This window comes from Ostrinia nubilalis, chromosome 22 (genome assembly GCF_963855985.1).
Source record: "Ostrinia nubilalis chromosome 22, ilOstNubi1.1, whole genome shotgun sequence".
Taxonomy (NCBI): Eukaryota; Metazoa; Arthropoda; class Insecta; order Lepidoptera; family Crambidae; genus Ostrinia; species Ostrinia nubilalis.
The window spans coordinates 12,559,874-12,578,172 of NC_087109.1; the positions used below are offsets into that span (position 1 = coordinate 12,559,874).

Below are 18,299 nucleotides of genomic sequence, written 5' to 3' on the forward strand. Positions count from 1 at the left end.
ATCCCAATGAAAACCACATTTTCCACTTAAGTAGCAGTTTGACTTTCTGCTCCTGACGTTTCTTAAACCCTTTACAAGCCAAAGTTATCCTAAAAACGGCAACTCTTTGATCTGCCTTGGCGAACAGTTGCAAAGGGGATGACATGACACATCTTTGTGCGCAAACAAGCCGCGAGCGATGCTCAGACAGGTCCGCTCTGGCCGGCGTCTGACAGCCTTCTGACGTTTCACGTTCCGAATTTGAATTTCGTAATCTACAGCTACCGCCGCGGGCCAGTTGGCATCTTTGACGCAAAAATTGCTTTTCAGATGCAAAATGAATTGGAAATTGTTTTGATACAATGCAGAAATGCCTTTGATATCGTTAACTCTTTGCATTCGGTACGAAGTTCGCCGGGACAGCTTGTTTTAAGTCATATTCGTGAAAAGTGTTCTTTTATTTAAGCCAAACGGAACAAGAATCCATTGCCTTATCAAAACTTCATAGATTAGAGGGTCAATTAACGAATCTGTCATAGACCAACACCACGGCTGTCATCGCAAGGGCTATCGCATTGTTTGACTTGAGGGCTACTGCAAATTACACACTGACCACACGATATGAAATGCAGAGTTAGTCTTTGCATATTTTTTTTACCACTAATAAACTTTCAGATTTAGAACTTGTTTTAAAAGTTACAACTAAATAGTTTTGAATGGGAATTTAAAAACAAACAAAATAAGAAAAAAATGTCCCAAGTTATAAAAAAAAGTCGTTGTAGTCTTTCTTATTTCTTAGACACATTATCGTAAATGCCTGGCACATGGATTTTTTAACTAAGATCTTTATTTTCAAGCTACAAAAATTTTCTTTTTCTTTTTCTTTCTTTCTCGCATTTCATTCTTTTTAAGTTTTTCCTTTACTGAATAGTCAACTACCCAACGAAAAATTATAATCTGCGTACGATGTAGAGACGTGAAATGAGTTTGCAAAAGCAACCACTATGAGTACTTAGTCATCCAAACCACCATGGACTGGACGGACGCTCTCCATCGGCCGTCATTCCGAATATGAGTGGTTGATGCGACCGAACTAATGAAGACTGAAGTGTCAGTGAGATCCGTAATTAAACGTCAATCAAGTTCCTTGATAAACTTTACTGTACCGTGTGTCACCAATGTGCATAGAGAGACAAAAAATAGGAAAGGCGAATGGTCGTGGAATCTAATCTCTATTGAAGTAGCCATTTTAGTTAAATAGTTATTAAATTTTTGGTTTTTGAACGAGGAGGGCCGACCCCAAATAATGGGAAGAGGCACGGAAAGAAGAAGAAGAAGTTATTAATTTTTTGGTTTTTGAACGAGGAGGGCCGACCCCAAATAATGGGAACAGGCACGGAAAGAAGAATCAAATCAAATCAAATCATTTATTTTGCGAAAATGGGTTTACATCAGTAGGTGAAGAAGAAGAAGTTATTAAATTTTTGGTTAATGCATTATGTTAAGTTCCTTTTATCTTTTCGTCAAGTTGTCTAGTCTCCACTGCAGATGCACAATCCTGCGTTATTCATCACAGGCAATCATTTTGACCAGCGTACCTACACGGGTATTTACTTAATTTAAATGATAAATACTCATATGAAAACAACATATTCATTTTATAAATAAATCTTATTGAATGTTGGATGATTCAGATTCTAAACACATCATCGTTAAAATTAAATGAGAATTTTTGAATTCAATTATTCATTCTGCCAAATGTATTCGGATAACCGGAGTGTATTGTTAGTCAAAAGTCAAAAAAAAAGTCAAAATTTCTTTATTTGTTTGGACTAATAAATAGTTCTTACAAATCGTCATTTTGCTCTTAAGGAGCCTCTACATGTCTCATAATCTTTTTACCCTACCAGCGCTTCGTTTTTACCCTACCAGTGTTTTGAATATGTAAACAAACCGAAAGTTAACTCATTTTTCGTTCTGGTGAAAAACCGCTCATATTGCTAATGAGTAATAATTACCAGAATTCTCATGAAACGAGGTAAATAACCCAATACAATGAACTAAGGTCATTTAAGTAAGTATTTCCATTGAAAGTTTCGTCGAAAAACAGTGTTTTAATGGCGATCTATTATTAAGTCAAACAAACATTAATAAAGGATTGCGGTTATGGTAACAGCATAGTATATTATTATTATATTAAAAAGTTATTAAAACTGTAATTAATGAAAGTCTAAACAAATACATAGACACGTTAATGACTTTCTTATAATGTGTCAAGTGGGTGCTGTTTCAAAATCTTTGGGAATCACTGGACTAAGCACAACATGAAAAAAATGGCACAATGGCTCGATTACTTTATTTTTCTATGATCGACATAAAGCCTGCGTTTTCCCAATAAAAAGGAACATTCATAGAGAAATTTTAACTAATGCAGTGTCCCAACGATGTCGTCGGTCCCCCTTGTAGGTGGACGTCTCACGCTGCGTTTTCCGGTACGCGGCCTCCATTCCAGGGAGCAGGGAAGCGCTGGACGCAGGCCGCTACCAATCGATCAACATGGAAAGCATAGGGGGAGGCCTATGTTCAGCAGTGAACGTTCTATGGCTGAAATGATGATGATGATGATGATCAGTGTCCCAACTAAAAGTTGAACTTATATCCTCTGAGTCGAGAACGCCAATTTCTAACTAACCACTAAACCATGAGAGAGTCAATCGTGAAATAAAACAATACGCCATGTTTGCAGAAAAAAATGTGTCTTTAAAAAATTATATTGCATCAGGAATTTTCCAATTCGTTAGACGGAAATTAATTATTTTTACAAAGTTTACCTCAATATTCTAAAGCACGATTTTACGTCTTACGTGCGGTACTAAGTATAATACTAAGATAGCAATTAAGTAAATCCCTGCACATTATATTATAGGAAGTACTTAGTACATTCAACCGACCAAACTTTGACTCATACAATACACGCTGTCTCAACGGATACTACAAAGAATGACTCAGAATACAATAGGAGTAGCACGATTTCAACATAATATTGAAAGTAATGGACGGCTAAAAAGATTTTACCAAATACAACGAAAACCCGATCCGTCTGAACAGCATGGGGAGTATCAGGGTAAGTCAGGCTGTCTTTCCCGAAGACTTTAATCCGGGCCTTTTCAAGGCGAGAGTGAATAGGCACTTACAGGGCAGATATGTACCATCCTAGACTGCATCCCACATAACATCAGGTGCGATTGTGGTCAAATATCTGCCTTGTTATGCATAAAAAAATCCTTAATTTGCCAATATGTGTCAGAGTCATCGTGATGATAAATAAATAATCAGTAATATAGTTTGTTAATTTGTCAAAGATCACATTAACTTAATTGCGTAATTTAATTTTCAAATAATTTTGGGGTTTAAAGAAGTTTTTAGAGAAGGATATTATTTCCTTTCATCATGAAAATTCACTGTCGAAAGGAACGATGATGGAAATACACCAAAAATGCTTCTATTTAGTAAAAAATTATTGTGTCCTAAACGCCAAATCAAACGCCTGATAGAGACTGTGTCTCCAAAAAGCACGAGAGCAAAGCCGCTTGCTGGAGCTAGTTTTCTACTAGCATTTTTATATTCGTGCTAGCCCCACCGACCTGTTTTGTCTGCAACTTGCGATGCCCGACCAGTCATCTCCATAGTTGTGGTCAAAGAACACGTTTTGCTTCTTTTTGTGCTGTGTTTATTTAATTTAGTTGTAATAAATATGCGTACTCTGGTGAGTATTTTTTTATAAACTTGTATTATTTAATTAATGTTACGTTGATTGTTTTTTATTGCGTATTAATAAATGTAGTTAATAAGTTGTAGATAGTCAAAACAAAACAAAAAACAAAGTAGGTATTACGTGCATAATATGTGTGTAAATTATATTATATATATATAATATTGATCGCAAGTAGCTAGTTTCTTTTCTGGCCTTTAAATATTTAGAATACTAGCCAAATTACTTGTTATTAATAGGCACAAGCTACAAAGCCTCGTGAAGATTTTTTTTTGGGACTGGAGAGACGGTCTTGTGTTTTAGTCATATAACGTCCCTAATTAGTTGACCACGACTGTATGTATCTTTGTTTATAGTTGGGTTGAATACCGTGAGATTTTAACTAAATTAAAAGTTTAATTTATTAAAATGGTCGTCTATGCGGCTTTTAGAGGGTTACCCATAAACTCATTATTTAAATTCAAAATCCTAGGTTTTTTTGGATGATTTTTTTTTAAATTTCGTAGCGAGTGTAATGTCAGCATAACTTTCCCTAGTTATGTACGTATTATTTGCGGTCTACCTGCAAATCCTGGCTATACAGAAGTTGGTCTGTAGTAGGGAATTTAGTGCAATGATTTGTATGGAGACCCCTCCACTTTGGTATAGAAGGCTCATTTTTGCAACAGTGGTTCTTTGGGTGCTCCTGAGTGGATTTCCGTCGGTAGACATCGGGAGCCCCCCCTGTGGTAGCAGGGGGAGGGGGGGCAATTTTCCTTCCGCCGCGCTTCACTTTAAGGCCCATATCTTCAAAACTATGGGTATCAGGGCAAGTGTGGTATCATTTTCGGATAATTAAAGGATGGCGAATTCATTTCTAGAACAAACTTTTTGCCTTTTCATACAAAAAAATAGAAATATTGAGTAAAATTCACAAAAACCAAAAAGTATTTTTTTAAATAAACGTCGTTTACTTTTAAACCACTGGAGATAATGTAATAAAAAAAATGTGACCTGAAAGCTACATTTATCAGGATTATAAAAATATAACATTGTATGGTACTTTTTTCGCAAAAAGTAGGTGAAAAAAATTTTTTCTTCAGGACACAGCGGGCGAATTTTATTGCGCATCGGAAAAAAATATTTATTTTATCCATGAATTCATACTATTTGGTTCATAAGCAAGCAAGGATTATTATTTTAGAATTTATTTAGAGTTGCTAGCACATCAATCTACCATGATTTATATTTTTTCGTCCATTGATTTTGAACTCTATCTGTGAGAGATAAGGTTGAAAATAGCTTAAATACATTTTAATATTGAAAATATCATAAGAAGAAAGCCTAAATAAAGAACTTTAATTTGTCTAAACGTCTTAATGATTATTATTATTTTAATTAAAACTTTTATTTCTACATACTATTGTACCAGTGATTTAACGGAAAGGTAAGTGTGAGGAAAATGAGGTTTCACAATCATAGTACGGGAGATATTTTTAGCACAATGGTTACGGCTGTGACCGTTTTAGTTGTTTTTTCAGACAGCACCAGCTTCTGCATTACTTACATCTCACCATTTCCAGACAAGCCTCGGCAGCTACGGCAAACCGGTCCATGTAGGCTCCATCTTGCTATCGACTCTGGTCCACCCCCAACCAGTCGGGTAAAGGGAAGACTCGAGTCGGTTGCTTGCACCTGATCCTATACGCGAATCCCTTGATATACTGCCAGTAGCCAAGGCTGATACAATGCTGCTGCTGCTGTCTGGGTTATCTTATGTAGGGCCTAAGCTAAGCTAAACTAAGCTAGGTCTAAGCGTAGTCCACAGCGACCCATTAGGATCTTTATGCTCCATTTTTTTATTCCCTATCATCCAAAAAAATCCTATCCATTAGGTGAATTAAGCGTCTGAGTGAAAGCCTTCTAAGTCTTCTGATGCCGGATATGCTGACCCAAGCAGACCCATCCTTGCAGTATTGATTCATGGACCCCACATGTATTCCACATTCTCGAGAGCTGTCTTCTGTTGTTAGGCCCATTTTGTGGGACATGTGGTTCGTTCCATAATGCCCAGTTTGCGTACCAGTAATTGCTTGGGCTTAGGTACCTTTTATTTCCGCTTAATGAGTTTTCTCCATGACTCTGTGTTTCCCTTTAGGAATGATTTGGAGAGGCTTATCTTATATCTTTGGAGCTTTCCCATTCAGCACTGTGCTTCTTGGATATGGCCATATTATGGCCATGAGGTATGCTGTTACATAAAGGTAAGTATCAGTTCTGACCCAATAGGTATCGCCTCTGACCCTAGTTTCGCTAGACTATCGGCTCTCCCATTGCATTTGATCCGTGTATGTCCAGGTATCCCACATCAGGGACACTTTCATGCCTTCCGAGTTTGTTCATCTTTAAGATTGCATCTAGAATAATTCTAGACTCAACCTTCACTGAGGCGATGGCTTTTTGTTTGAGTGCTGCCTGGCTGTGGATCAGGATGTAAATATTGCATTTTTTACACCCCTGTTCTTTAGTGCACACATATTATAGCGTAGAATTCAGCTTGAAATACTGTAGCAAACCTCCTTAAGCGTTCACTATGTTCGAAGTGTTTACAGTTCCCGTTCCCAAGGCCATCTTTGCAGTGGCGGCGCGTAAGTCCTAAGGCACCCCCTGGTAACCCCCACGATTTTGGGGTTACCTACCGATTCCAAGATTGAAACACAATGACATAGACCGCAGACTTGCTATGCAGATGCGCCAGTGAGTACTAATCTGTGCGACATGTGTCACCCTCTGATGCTGGGCACCCGGGGCGGCCCCAACCCCCACCCCCCCCTACGCCGCTACTGCATCTTTGAGCTGTCAGTTAACCAGATTAGGCTGTTCTGTTGGGATTTTCGTCCTCTTTTCTAGTCGTCCCTTGTTCAATATCTATCCACTTACTTATTAGGTCAATCCAAGGGGTTCGTGTATAGGATTAGTTGCAAGCAACCGACTCAGTCTTCCCTTTACCCGACTGGTTGGGGGTGGACCAGAGCCGATAGCAAGATGGAGCCTACATGGACCGGTTTGCCCGTAGCTGCCGAGGCTTGCCTGGTAATGGTGAGATGTAAGTAATGCAGAAGCTGGTGCTGTCTGAAAAAACAACTAAAACGGTCCTTCCGTAACCTTTGTGCTAAAAATATCTCCCGTACTATGATTGTGAAACCTCATTTTCCTCACACTTACCTTTCCATTAAATCACTGCACAGTATGTTATGAGACTGTATAATCGGACATTCTCATTTATTTGATGAACCGTATAGAGCTCAGTTATACAAATATGATAGTAAAACTCTCGTTTGAAAATTCCAAGTAGTTTTCGCGGTATAAAAATTCAAAGTTACCTATTTTTTTTCTTCAAAATTATGCAAAAATATTCTCACTCGTTAACTAATAACATTTAATTCAGAATTGTTATAATACTTTATAGAGCTCTTAAAACTACACGTAATAAGCGTATTAAGTGCTTCGTAAACGCATTCAGTTAATTAGGAAAAATGTTTTTAGTGATTTTTGTTTTTATTTTTTTTTCTCAATTATACCTTAATATATGCAAACATTTTTAATTGCAAGATATAGTCTGATATTTAATCTAATTGTATTAAAAAAATCAGCTTTAAATTCCGTGATATATTTGAGGAAAATCAAATTGAAAATATGCGCCATATAGAATTGTAAATTTCCCATCACTTTTTAATAGCAATATTTCTTTTGGATGTTTAAATATCATCAGCTTGATTGTACCAAATTATTGTATTGACATCCGATTTACATAGGTTTCAAATCGATGAGAAAATTATTAAAGGTAGGATAAATTCGACTTCCTAGATTTGTTTACATACTTTTTTAGTTAGTTACTTACATACAACTTAAGTTAATATAAGAGTGTTAAAAAAGAAAAAAAACTCGACTTGAGAACCTCCTCCTTTTTTTGAAGTCGGTTAAAAACGATGTGAATGTGACTTTTTAGAACCTTCAACACTATGCACATAACAGGCGGGATTTGAAACTTTTTAGACATGAATTATTCCTTCCAAAATTGTCGACCCTAGACGCGTAAAAATTTTATTAAGACGTTTTATGTTTTTTCTCAAATATATCACGGAGTTTAAAGCTGATTTTTTTAATACAATTAGATTAAATATCAGACTATATCTTGCAATTAAAAATGTTTGCATATATCTATATTAATAATTTCGTCAAGGGGTACGGTAGACTGGATCGAAACCTTATATGAATAACAAAGCATAAAAAAATAACGATTTTGAGTCGACAACATATATCCGCAAAATTCGGATAATGGAGAATTTCGTTAAATTCCGATGGCATTGACAAACAAACCGCTGTCGCCATCTTTAGTAGTTCACCATCCACTCACTATGCGATCAACGCCAAAAGCTGGGTTGTCATCGATCCATAAATAAATGGAAATCAGTGCGTTTCGCGATTTTTATGATAATATACTCTTTGTTATGTGTTTTTTCTTTAAACCTGGTATTGGCCGATTCAACCACAAAAAAAGAATATTAGCCATAACCTTATATAGTTCCAAAATACTGGACTGTCCTGTCGATGACATTGACAGTGGGGCGCCACCGTCAATACCGGATCGCTGGTTCAGATTTTTGCCATGTTGGAAACCATATAGTTGAACGATGGTAGCGCCCCCCTGTCATTGAGTTTGGTGGGACAGTTCAGCGTGGGTCATCTATAAGTTGAAGTTCAAATGTCAATGTCATTTAGTTTCGCACAGTGATAAATTCCAGTGACATGCAATTTTTGTAATGGTAAAATATTTGTAAGAAACTGCAAACAAATGCTAATGTGCAGTCGATGTGTGGAATGCGACAACATTATACTCGGTAAGCGGCTTAATTTTTTTTTTATTTAACCCGAAAAATAATAATAAATGACCACATGCATAGCCTGTGTTGAGTTGTTATCAACATAAATACAGAAACAGACACGATTTTTGCACCGTTTTTTCTGATAACCGAATAGACTCCTTCATGCGCAAGTTCCACTTGAGCTCGGCTGGTTCTTATTATAAATAATTTTGTAATATATTTTTGCAGATAATTTCAATTATTGCGAGTGTTGTGGCTTAGAAACAATTAGGCAGTTAAGAATAAACAAGACTCGGGCACTATCAAACCTTTTTCCTAAAAAGCAAAAAGCTGCTTCTGCTGCTTCACAAGATTTATTTGATGACTTTCAGGTAAGTTAATAGTGTAGGTCACTGAGTAAAGTAAACTAATCCACGCAAGCCTTATAAAGGACCGGGCCACTTTTGACCCGTGAGCTCCAAAGCGTACAAACATAATAATAATAATAAACTCAATACCCCAATCCAGCAAACGCGGCTCACTTGGAATAGGCCCGTGAGTCAGTCGTCAGTACCGAAGAAATCAACTTCGAGGATTAATAAAACTCATAAAAATAATAAATAAACTTTATTTATCTTTCACAGAGGTATAAATAAATATTAGAGGTGGGAGGATATACCTACACCTACATACATTCACAATACTTATTATTATTTGAATATTTGTCTAAAAATAAAATATATTTCTCTTATTAAACTCAGTTAGCTCAGATGGAGCGCGACAACGGAGAAGTCGAGGATGTAGGTTCAATTCCTGCATGTGGTGTATTTTTTCATCACATCTTATTAAATTTGTTTAATAAGAGTAACACAATATATTTCTCTTTTAAGGTTGATAACGAAGAGTTGACACTAATCGAGGATTCATTGATGATTGATGATGCTTCTTCGGACAACAAGAAAAAACAGCTACTGTCAGTCAGCAGTGATGATGCTTCTTCAGACAACAAGGAAAAACAGCTGCTGTCAGTCAGCAGTGATTTTATTTCTTTAGAAGAAGAAGAGAAAGAAAACATATCAAATGGCGGGCAGACCCCCGAAAAAACGTAAATATTCAAGCAGGTTTAGTACAGAATATCAGCCCCCCAGGACTAACTATTTATATTTAGCACTTTCAAATAACACCATTCAAGTATCAGTACATTCAGTTGGTTCTATGATTTATGAATGTGTTCAATGTCAAGCACTTCATTTCTTAGGTGAAAAAATTAAAAATCATTTTAAAAATTGTTGTCATAATGGGAAGGTATACATAGACCCAGACAGTCTTAAAGCCAATTCCAGAAATATTATTAGCATTTTTTGAACCAAACAGAACAGATGAAAGTGTTTGACAATATCTTTACACTGAAATTCCGACACATTTCAGATTTATCCATGGACAGTGGCAACCACGAATATCTCAGTCAGCGGCTGATAAAGTAATTGCAAGAATGTATAATTATTCCTTTTCTGATCGGGAACGATATTATCTCCGGCTATTACTTCTTCACGTCAAAGGGCCGACTTGCTTCAGAGATATTAGAACTTATTAATATGAAAATATTATTTACACATCATTTCGAGAAGCTGCTCAAGCAAGGGGGCTACTTTTTGACGATCAAGAATGGGAAAGATGTTTGGATGAAGCAATTGGTTTCAAACTTCCTCGGCAATTACGACAGCTGTTTGCGTTAATTTGCGTGTTTTGTGAAGTAACTGATCCTAATGCTCTTTGGGAAAAAATTGCATCACATTTTATCGAAAACTTTACAAGATCCCGCCCTGAAATATTATCCAAACAGTTGGCTTTACAAGAAATTGATGAAACATTAAAACTCCACGGAAAGAGACTAACAGATTTCGGACTTCCGGAGCCAGATATTGATGAAAATAGTATTTTCTTATCTGATCCCGTTTCTGACTATTAATAAGAGTTATTTACATAACCTATATTAACGATTGAATTTGATTGTTTTGTTAATTTGTCTTAGTTTATTTTGAATGTTGATTTAAAATAAAAATAATTTGTGTAAAAACATTTGCAGTTTTTATTTACCATATTTATTAAACACAACTAACGAAGCTATATGAATCTATATTTAATATTCTTTGAGAACCGATGACTACAGAAACATCTATCTACATTTTGCACCTAGAATTGTGTATTATGAGTCAAATTGCACCCGAGCGAAGCCGGGTTTTCATCTAGTTAAGGTATAATTGAGAAAAAAAATAAAAACAAAAATCACTAAAATCATTTTTCCTAATTAACTGAATGCGTTTACGAAGCGCTTAATACGCTTATTACGTGTAGTTTTAAGAGCTCTATGAAGTATTATAACAATTCTGAATTAAATATTATTAGTTAACGAGTGAGAATATTTTTGCATAATTTTGAAGTAAAAAAATAGGTAACTTTGAATTTTTATACCGCGAAAACTACGTGGAATTTTCAAACGGGAGTTTTACTATCATGTTTGTATAACTGAGCTCTATACGTTTCATCAAATCAATGAAAATGTCCGATTATACAGTCCCATAACACACTGTGCACTGGTACAATAGTATGTAGAAATAAAAGTTTTAATTAAAATAATAATAATCATTAAGACGTTTAGACAAATTAAAGTTCTTTATTTAGGCCTTCTTCTTATGATATTTTCAATATTAAAATGTATTTAAGCTATTTTCAACCTTATTATACCTTACAGATAGAGTTCAAAATCAATTGACGAAAAAATATAAATCATGGTAGATTGATGTGCTAGCAACTCTAAATAAATTCTAAAATAATAATCATTGCTTGCTTATGAACCAAATAGTATGAATTCATGGATAAAATAAATATTTTTTTCCGATGCGCAATAAAATTCGCCCGCTGTGTCCTGAAGAAAAAATTTTTTTCACCTACTTTTTGCGAAAAAAGTACCATACAATGTTATATTTTTATAATCCTGATAAATGTAGCTTTCAGGTCATATTTTTTTTATTACATTATCTCCAGTGGTTTAAAAGTAAACGACGTTTATTTAAAAAAATACTTTTTGGTTTTTGTGAATTTTACTCAATATTTCTATTTTTTTGTATGAAAAGGCAAAAAGTTTGTTTTAGAAATGAATTCGCCATCCTTTAATTATCCGAAAATGATACCACACTTGCCCTAATACCCATAGTTTTGAAGATATGGGCCTTAAAGTGAAGCGCGGCGGAAGGAAACTTGCCCCCCCTCCCCCTGCTACCACAGGGGGGGCTCCCGATGTCTACCGACGGAAATCCACTCAGGAGCACCCAAAGAACCACTGTTGCAAAAATGAGCCTTCTATACCAAAGTGGAGGGGTTCTTGCACTAAATTCCCTACCACTGATACCTAGGCGCATTGAGGGTTCCGTACAGAACTCTCTGAACGAAGTCCTCATTTATTAATCTCACTACAAACTCCCACTTTTCCACGCCTACTTACAGAGATTCGGGAAAATTATGTAACTAAAGCCGAAGGTTAGGTCATTTCGTTGAAATAAAATGTAAATATTGAGATATTATCTTGAATTATCTTGGATTACAAGAATTCTATTTGCATATACATAAATAACTGTTATTAAAAGTAGCCTTGTAGCAATTATTTAAACGAGATAAATTGGTTTGTGATTAATACCATTAATACTAAATACCTGCCTACTTTTTCCTCTATTTAAAAATATGGGATTCTCTACAACAATCGCGCGATCAAATCTATTTTGAGCTATGTTAGTCGAGTCTGCAATGGGTTCTTTCTGCTCTTCTTCATAATACATCTATCAGTCACCATCCGCATTAAGAAAACTGTTGGAACACATGGCGCGAGATTCCAATTTCAGCAATAAAAATCGCAAATATTAAAGTTTTATAAAATAGTTCGTCTTGAGGAGGTAGACCGTACGTAATCCTGAAAATGCGCACATTTAGAAATCCTTTTTGTCCTAAACACAATTAGGTGGTACGACTTCTGCATCAAAATGTGGTCGAAAATAGTCGAAATGTTTCGACCAAACTTAATAATAGGTAACCCCACCACCCTAGACCCAATAGATTTGTTGTTTGAAGCTCACCGGTGAGCCGCGTGGCGTTCAACGTGTAAAATAGCAATTCACTCACCACTTCCAGCTCATCTTCCTCTCAGTCCTGCTGCTGGCATGGCTCGGGCATGCTACACCCATCAACCCGGCCCGCCGCCTGGTGAACAGGCCGACGGAGGCCGGTGACTTGTACCCGCGCGCGCGCCGCTCGCCGCAGGATGTGAAGGGAGGATCGCCTATTAAAGGTAAGTTATCAAACTCACGAAATGATAGTACATTTACTATCTTAGGGTCTACGCTAAAATTCGCACAGGCGCTCGTATCTACATCATCATCATCATCATTTCAGTCATAGGACGTCCACTGCTGAACATAGGCCTCCCCTAATGCTTTCCACGTTGATCGATTGGTAGCAGCCTGCATCCAGCGCTTCCCTGCTACCTTTACGATGTCGTCAGTCCACCTTGTAGGTGGACGTCCCACGCTGCGTTTTCCGGTACGCGGCCTCCATTCCAGAACCTTGCTGCCCCATCGGCCGTCAGTTCTGCGTACTATATGCCCTGCCCATTGCCACTTCAGCTTGCTAATCCGTCGGGCTATGTCAGCAACTACGTATCGGTACTAACGTATCTACATACTCGTAAGTAGGTATATCAAAAATAGCATGAGTGGCGCAGTATGGCGCCATACTTAAGTACTCGCACGCGTGTGACGGTTTTCCAAACGCACGGCTGGGTGCGCGGGCGCACGCAACGGGCAAGCAAAGCAGGCTAAAGTTACATCATCAATATCATCATCATTTTAGCTACAGGACGTCCACTGCTGAACATAGGCCTCCCCTATGATTTCCATATTAAACGGTTGGTCGCGGCCTGGATCCAGGCAGCGCCTGCCACGCTCTATCAATACTGTTTTCTCGATTCTGACTCAACTGAATTACCAACATTGTAAAGGCATTGTTAGTAGACTTAATACGTGTGGCGGTTAAACTTGAATCGGCGATTGCAACAACCATTTTACACAATAATTGTTCACTTTTAACACTCAAAAGTACGGAATTTCACAACACATAAATCTAAATGATTTATCATTTTTGCTAAAATCCTTCGATGCAAAATGACGCGACGTGCGTGCACTGTCTGAACGCGACATTTTCATCCACCCGCACAAGTTATATTTATTTTATAATTTGTTGAATTTTTGGACAACATCACGCGTGATTTGTTGTTAAATTATTATTTGTAAATACGAATATTTTACATTTTATTTATTCTCAGTTCTCACACACTGTCACGCTGGGTTTTCTTGATTTGAATGATTTTCAAAAGGACCACCAAGAGTCGAATCGTTGAGATACTTTTAAGACCTGTCAAAACGAAATCCACTTTCTGGGAGTCAACTGACGAATTGATTAATTTGAAAGCCTAATATTGTGACTGACAAAGAGCCAGCTTTGACGTATAATTTATTTTAATAGTTTTTGTTTAGCGTTTTTGCTAAATAGTTAAATCTTGATTTTACGAGCGTCCTCTTGAAATTGCCATTGATCTTGATTCTTGTATCGCACTCATGTTGATAATACATGGTGTGTTAAAAAGAACTGAATCCCTTGTAATATCCTATCCTATATTTCCCAGGTCGAGTCCTGCTGACCCGCACTCAGCCAGCGCTTCGCAAAGGGGAATACATCTGCGGGGGACGCGTCTGCAAGCTGCAGCCGGGAGAGGTGCCCAAGGGATGCAACGGGATCTGCCAGTACCCTATCTAGGATATTAAACTAGTCTTTATTACTTCTTTGTGTTTAATTTGTTATTATTAACGTCCTGTAGTGACACACTACGGGACAACAACACTCCCACCGCTGCAACTGCTGTGTAACCCACGCTGAACTGTCCCACCAGGGGGGCGCTACGATCGTTCAACTTTATGGTTTCCAACATGGCAAAAATCGGAACCAGCGATCCGGTATTGACGGTGGCGCCCCGCTGTCAATGTCATGGATAGGACAGTTCAGTATATTGGAACTATAGCCGGAAGTTGACACACTAGTCAATTGACGTACTTTTAAAAGCTGTCAAAACGCGACTGTATGGCATAGGAACGACGTTTTAGTTTTAGCACTCACCAGTTGGCGCCACTGTAGAATAAGCTTCTGTCACTCGCAGTGCTGCCAACTGATAAACATAAAACGATAGCGATAGCATCTCAAAAACTCACTTTGCTTACATACACCATAGACACCCTATCTACACGGGAAACTAGCAGGATTTCTTGCACCAAGCTGTACCAATTGAGATCACAATCTATGAGCCGTTTAAAGGCATCACAGCATCACGTCTCGTCAACTCGCATTTGTTCATGGATTATTTTTCTAATTTTTTAAAGAGTGTAAAATAAAACAGCAACTAGATACAGAATTATTCTTTGTCTTTATTCCCATCCCCCTTCAAATATTTCTGTTCCCAGCGCTGCTGGTTGGCTTTAAACGTGTCCACGTCCAGTTTCTGGGCTATGATCCGGCCGTAGTTAGTCCCGTTGAGGAGGTTGCTCTTGTCCTCTAACTCAGCCATCAGCTGGCCCTTATTTTCCTGTGTACCCTTGGCTGTTCCCTTGATGGTACAGTGGTAAATAAATTTTAACCGCTGTACCCTTGGCCGTAAAACCCAACCAACTTAAATTGTACACGTGACCAAGAGGACTAGCTTTTCTTGAATTTGGCCAAAAGACAAAAACAAATGAACATCGATAAAAACAAATGAAGTAACATGGATGTAGATAAAAGTAAAACCTAATTATAATTAATTAAGTACATAGAATAAAGACAATATTACGCCATTTTCCTGTACCACTTCTGAAATGTCAAAATTGTAGTATTGTCGACCGTCATGTAATAAAATAATACCGCCATTCCTCTCAATAAAACAAGGTATATCTCATCGTCAATGCAATTAGCTTCCATGATAAAATTCACAACAAATTTGTCCTAATAAATAAATAATGTAATTATTTTCTACTTTTTAGTGCAGGTTTTTTGGAGTCGGTTTTAATTTTTTTGTTAAAATTAATTTATTTCATGCTTTTTAGTTGATTAGTCCTTGTTATTCTCACTGAATATGGAGAGTACCTCTGAATATGGACAGTAGGGGAACCTGTTGAACCTTGGACAGAGTTGTACCTAAAACAATTGTATATATTTTTTAAATTATACGGTTTTATGAAAAGTTGTCTAGGGTATTACATACGTTATTTGTCAACATTAACGTGAAGTTAGCTAAGATTCGCCGACGCCGTGCAAGTACAAGAAAAAATGGTAATTTAATATTTTACACTGACGCAGTGAGATTTTGGAGGTTTACTTCATGTCAATTTATGAAAAATGTTGCATGTTTGACAAAACGGTTATAGTTAGAACATAATCTTTATATATCTAGCTACTGGACGATATGAGTTTCAGATCCTAAGCTCAAATGGAAGTGGGTTTATTATGCTTATTAAGTGAAGTAGTCGTAATGTTGTACCTTGACCACCCAACTAGCGATGTACCTTGGTCACTGATTTTCATTACGTTTTAATGAGAATTTTATTGTAATAAAAAAAACATATTATACTGTTATAGAAACAATGCCCCGAAGACCTCAAAATAGCAATTTAAAGTCTGTTTTTGATAATTTTTTTAATTTCTAATGTTTTTTTAAATTTACGTTTAATGTATCTTCATATGACTTTTTTAAGATTATTTTTGTTGATAAAGCGGTTTTAATGGATATTTTGCTAGAATTTAAGTTAAGATAAAAAAAAAAAAAACTAGATTGCAAGTTAAAGCCACTCCAGCGCGTATTTTGTCCTACACGACATAACATATCAACATTCAACAAAATTTTCTAGAAAAAATGTTGAATATTGTCATATTTTTGTCGATTGTGTAAGGCTAAACATGGACTGGAGAGCCGGCTTAAACTTAAGTGATTTGTTGCCAGAAAATTGTGAAAAATAATTAGTGCAAAAAATATGGATGAGGATCTTTTTAAAAAAATACTTTTACTTAGATATTGTTGCTAATAACTGTAATAATTGGTATTTCAAATAATAATTTAACAGAAAATTAACAAATTGAAGCGAATATAAGCATTTATTTAAATTTAAATAGGTACAACGTACACGGTCCAAGGTACATCTGGTTTGTTGTACCTAGGACAGTTTTCCCTTTTTTTTTCTAGCAGCTAGTATGCCCAAATTTTTAAAATTATACACAATTTTATGAATGAATTATGTAGTTAATTAAATGATCTTTAAATATAACTACACTAGACAAGTTTAACTATCACCATTATTTTTCAAAAAATCAAAATTCGAAAAACTGGCCTAAGTACAACAGGTTCCCCTACCTATGTTTAATGAGATTGAGACTATAGTTTTCCATTTTAAGTGTAAATAATCTTCCCTACAAATACAGGCTAACTACCTAATTTAAATATGGGCAACTAAAAAGTATCATCTAACTATTAACTTACAAAGTTCGACCTTTTATCATCAGCTCACCTAAAAAACCTGAAGTAATACCACAGAATAATAATAAGTTGGTAATACCTATATGTATATGTACCTAAAATATTTAAAGAATTATTCTCCAACTCCTAAGCTTTAAGGAGTTTTACCTTCCATCATCACCTCATCAACATTAGATGATGACTACCAGATGCATACTATACTTGAATATCTTTAGAATAAATATGAAAAACGATATACGTGCTTATAAAATTTGAGGGTTGCCCTCGATTTCCCTAAGATCCCATCATGAGATCCTGACTTGGTGACAATGTGTCCACTTCAGAAGTGTACCCTATCGAACAAAAAAAAGAATTTTGAAAATCGGTCCACAATTGACGGAGTAATCGGTGAACATAAATAGAAAAAAAAATGTGTAACCTTTTTTGAAGTCGGTTAAAAATGGCGTAATATTGTCTTTATTCTATGTACTTAATTAATTATAATTAGGTTTTACTTTTATCTACATCCATGTTACTTCATTTGTTTTTATCGATGTTCATTTGTTTTTGTCTTTTGGCCAAATTCAAGAAAAGATAGTCCTCTTGGTCACGTGTACAATTTAAGTTGGTTGGGTTTTACGGCCAAGGGTACAGCGGTTAAAATTTATTTTCCACTGTACCATCAAGGGAACAGCCAAGGGTACACAGGAAAATAAGGGATCAGCTGGACTTCTGTTGAGGGCTGCAGGAATCAAGAATATACTTACATATCGGCGTACCGAGGGGGAGAAGGGGCAGAGAGGTCAGCTGCCCCTCCTCCTGGAAATTTTAGCTCCCCTCTTGTCCCAAAAGCTGGGTACTTCTATTATTTACATACTATAGACATCTATTCTGCACAGAAAACGGCAGGGTTTAAAACTGAGACCAGAAAACGTCAAACTCCTATGAGCTGTCATAGGCGTACTTTTCCAAAATTTCCAAGAGTGTAAAATAAAACAGCAACTACAGAATTAATCTTTATTTCCACTCTCAGCTGCTCTCTTTAAATATTTCTGTTCCCAGCGCTGCTGGTTGGCCTTAAACGTGTCCACGTGCAGTTTCTGGGCTATGATCCGGCCGTAGT

At 36.5% G+C, this 18,299-nt stretch overlaps 1 protein-coding gene and 1 long non-coding RNA gene across 3 annotated transcripts; both read left to right on the top strand.

The window, feature by feature from the left end:
- The first annotated feature begins 3,638 nt into the window (after positions 1–3,638).
- Positions 3,639–14,480, top strand: LOC135082634 (uncharacterized). The gene is made up of 3 exons (XM_063977423.1): positions 3,639–3,745; positions 12,778–12,934; positions 14,327–14,480. Exons 1-3 carry the CDS (start codon positions 3,734–3,736, stop codon positions 14,455–14,457), a joined length of 300 nt encoding a protein of 99 aa, XP_063833493.1. The 5' UTR covers positions 3,639–3,733; the 3' UTR covers positions 14,458–14,480.
- Positions 7,933–11,138, top strand: LOC135082680 (uncharacterized). 2 transcript variants are annotated; one of them, XR_010259442.1, is made up of 4 exons: positions 7,933–8,631; positions 8,845–8,987; positions 9,486–9,700; positions 10,024–11,138. It is a non-coding gene; the product is annotated as an uncharacterized LOC135082680 (long non-coding RNA). The 2 variants fall into 2 exon arrangements; XR_010259443.1 differs by lacking the exon at positions 8,845–8,987 and having other exon boundaries at positions 7,935–8,631.
- Positions 14,481–18,299: the final 3,819 nt, after the last annotated feature.

Excerpts from the sequence above, each read along its gene's own strand:
- LOC135082634 (XM_063977423.1), top strand. Across the intron at positions 12,935-14,326 it reads GGGAGGATCGCCTATTAAAG|GTCGAGTCCTGCTGACCCGC; the intron begins GTAAGTTATCAA and ends TATATTTCCCAG.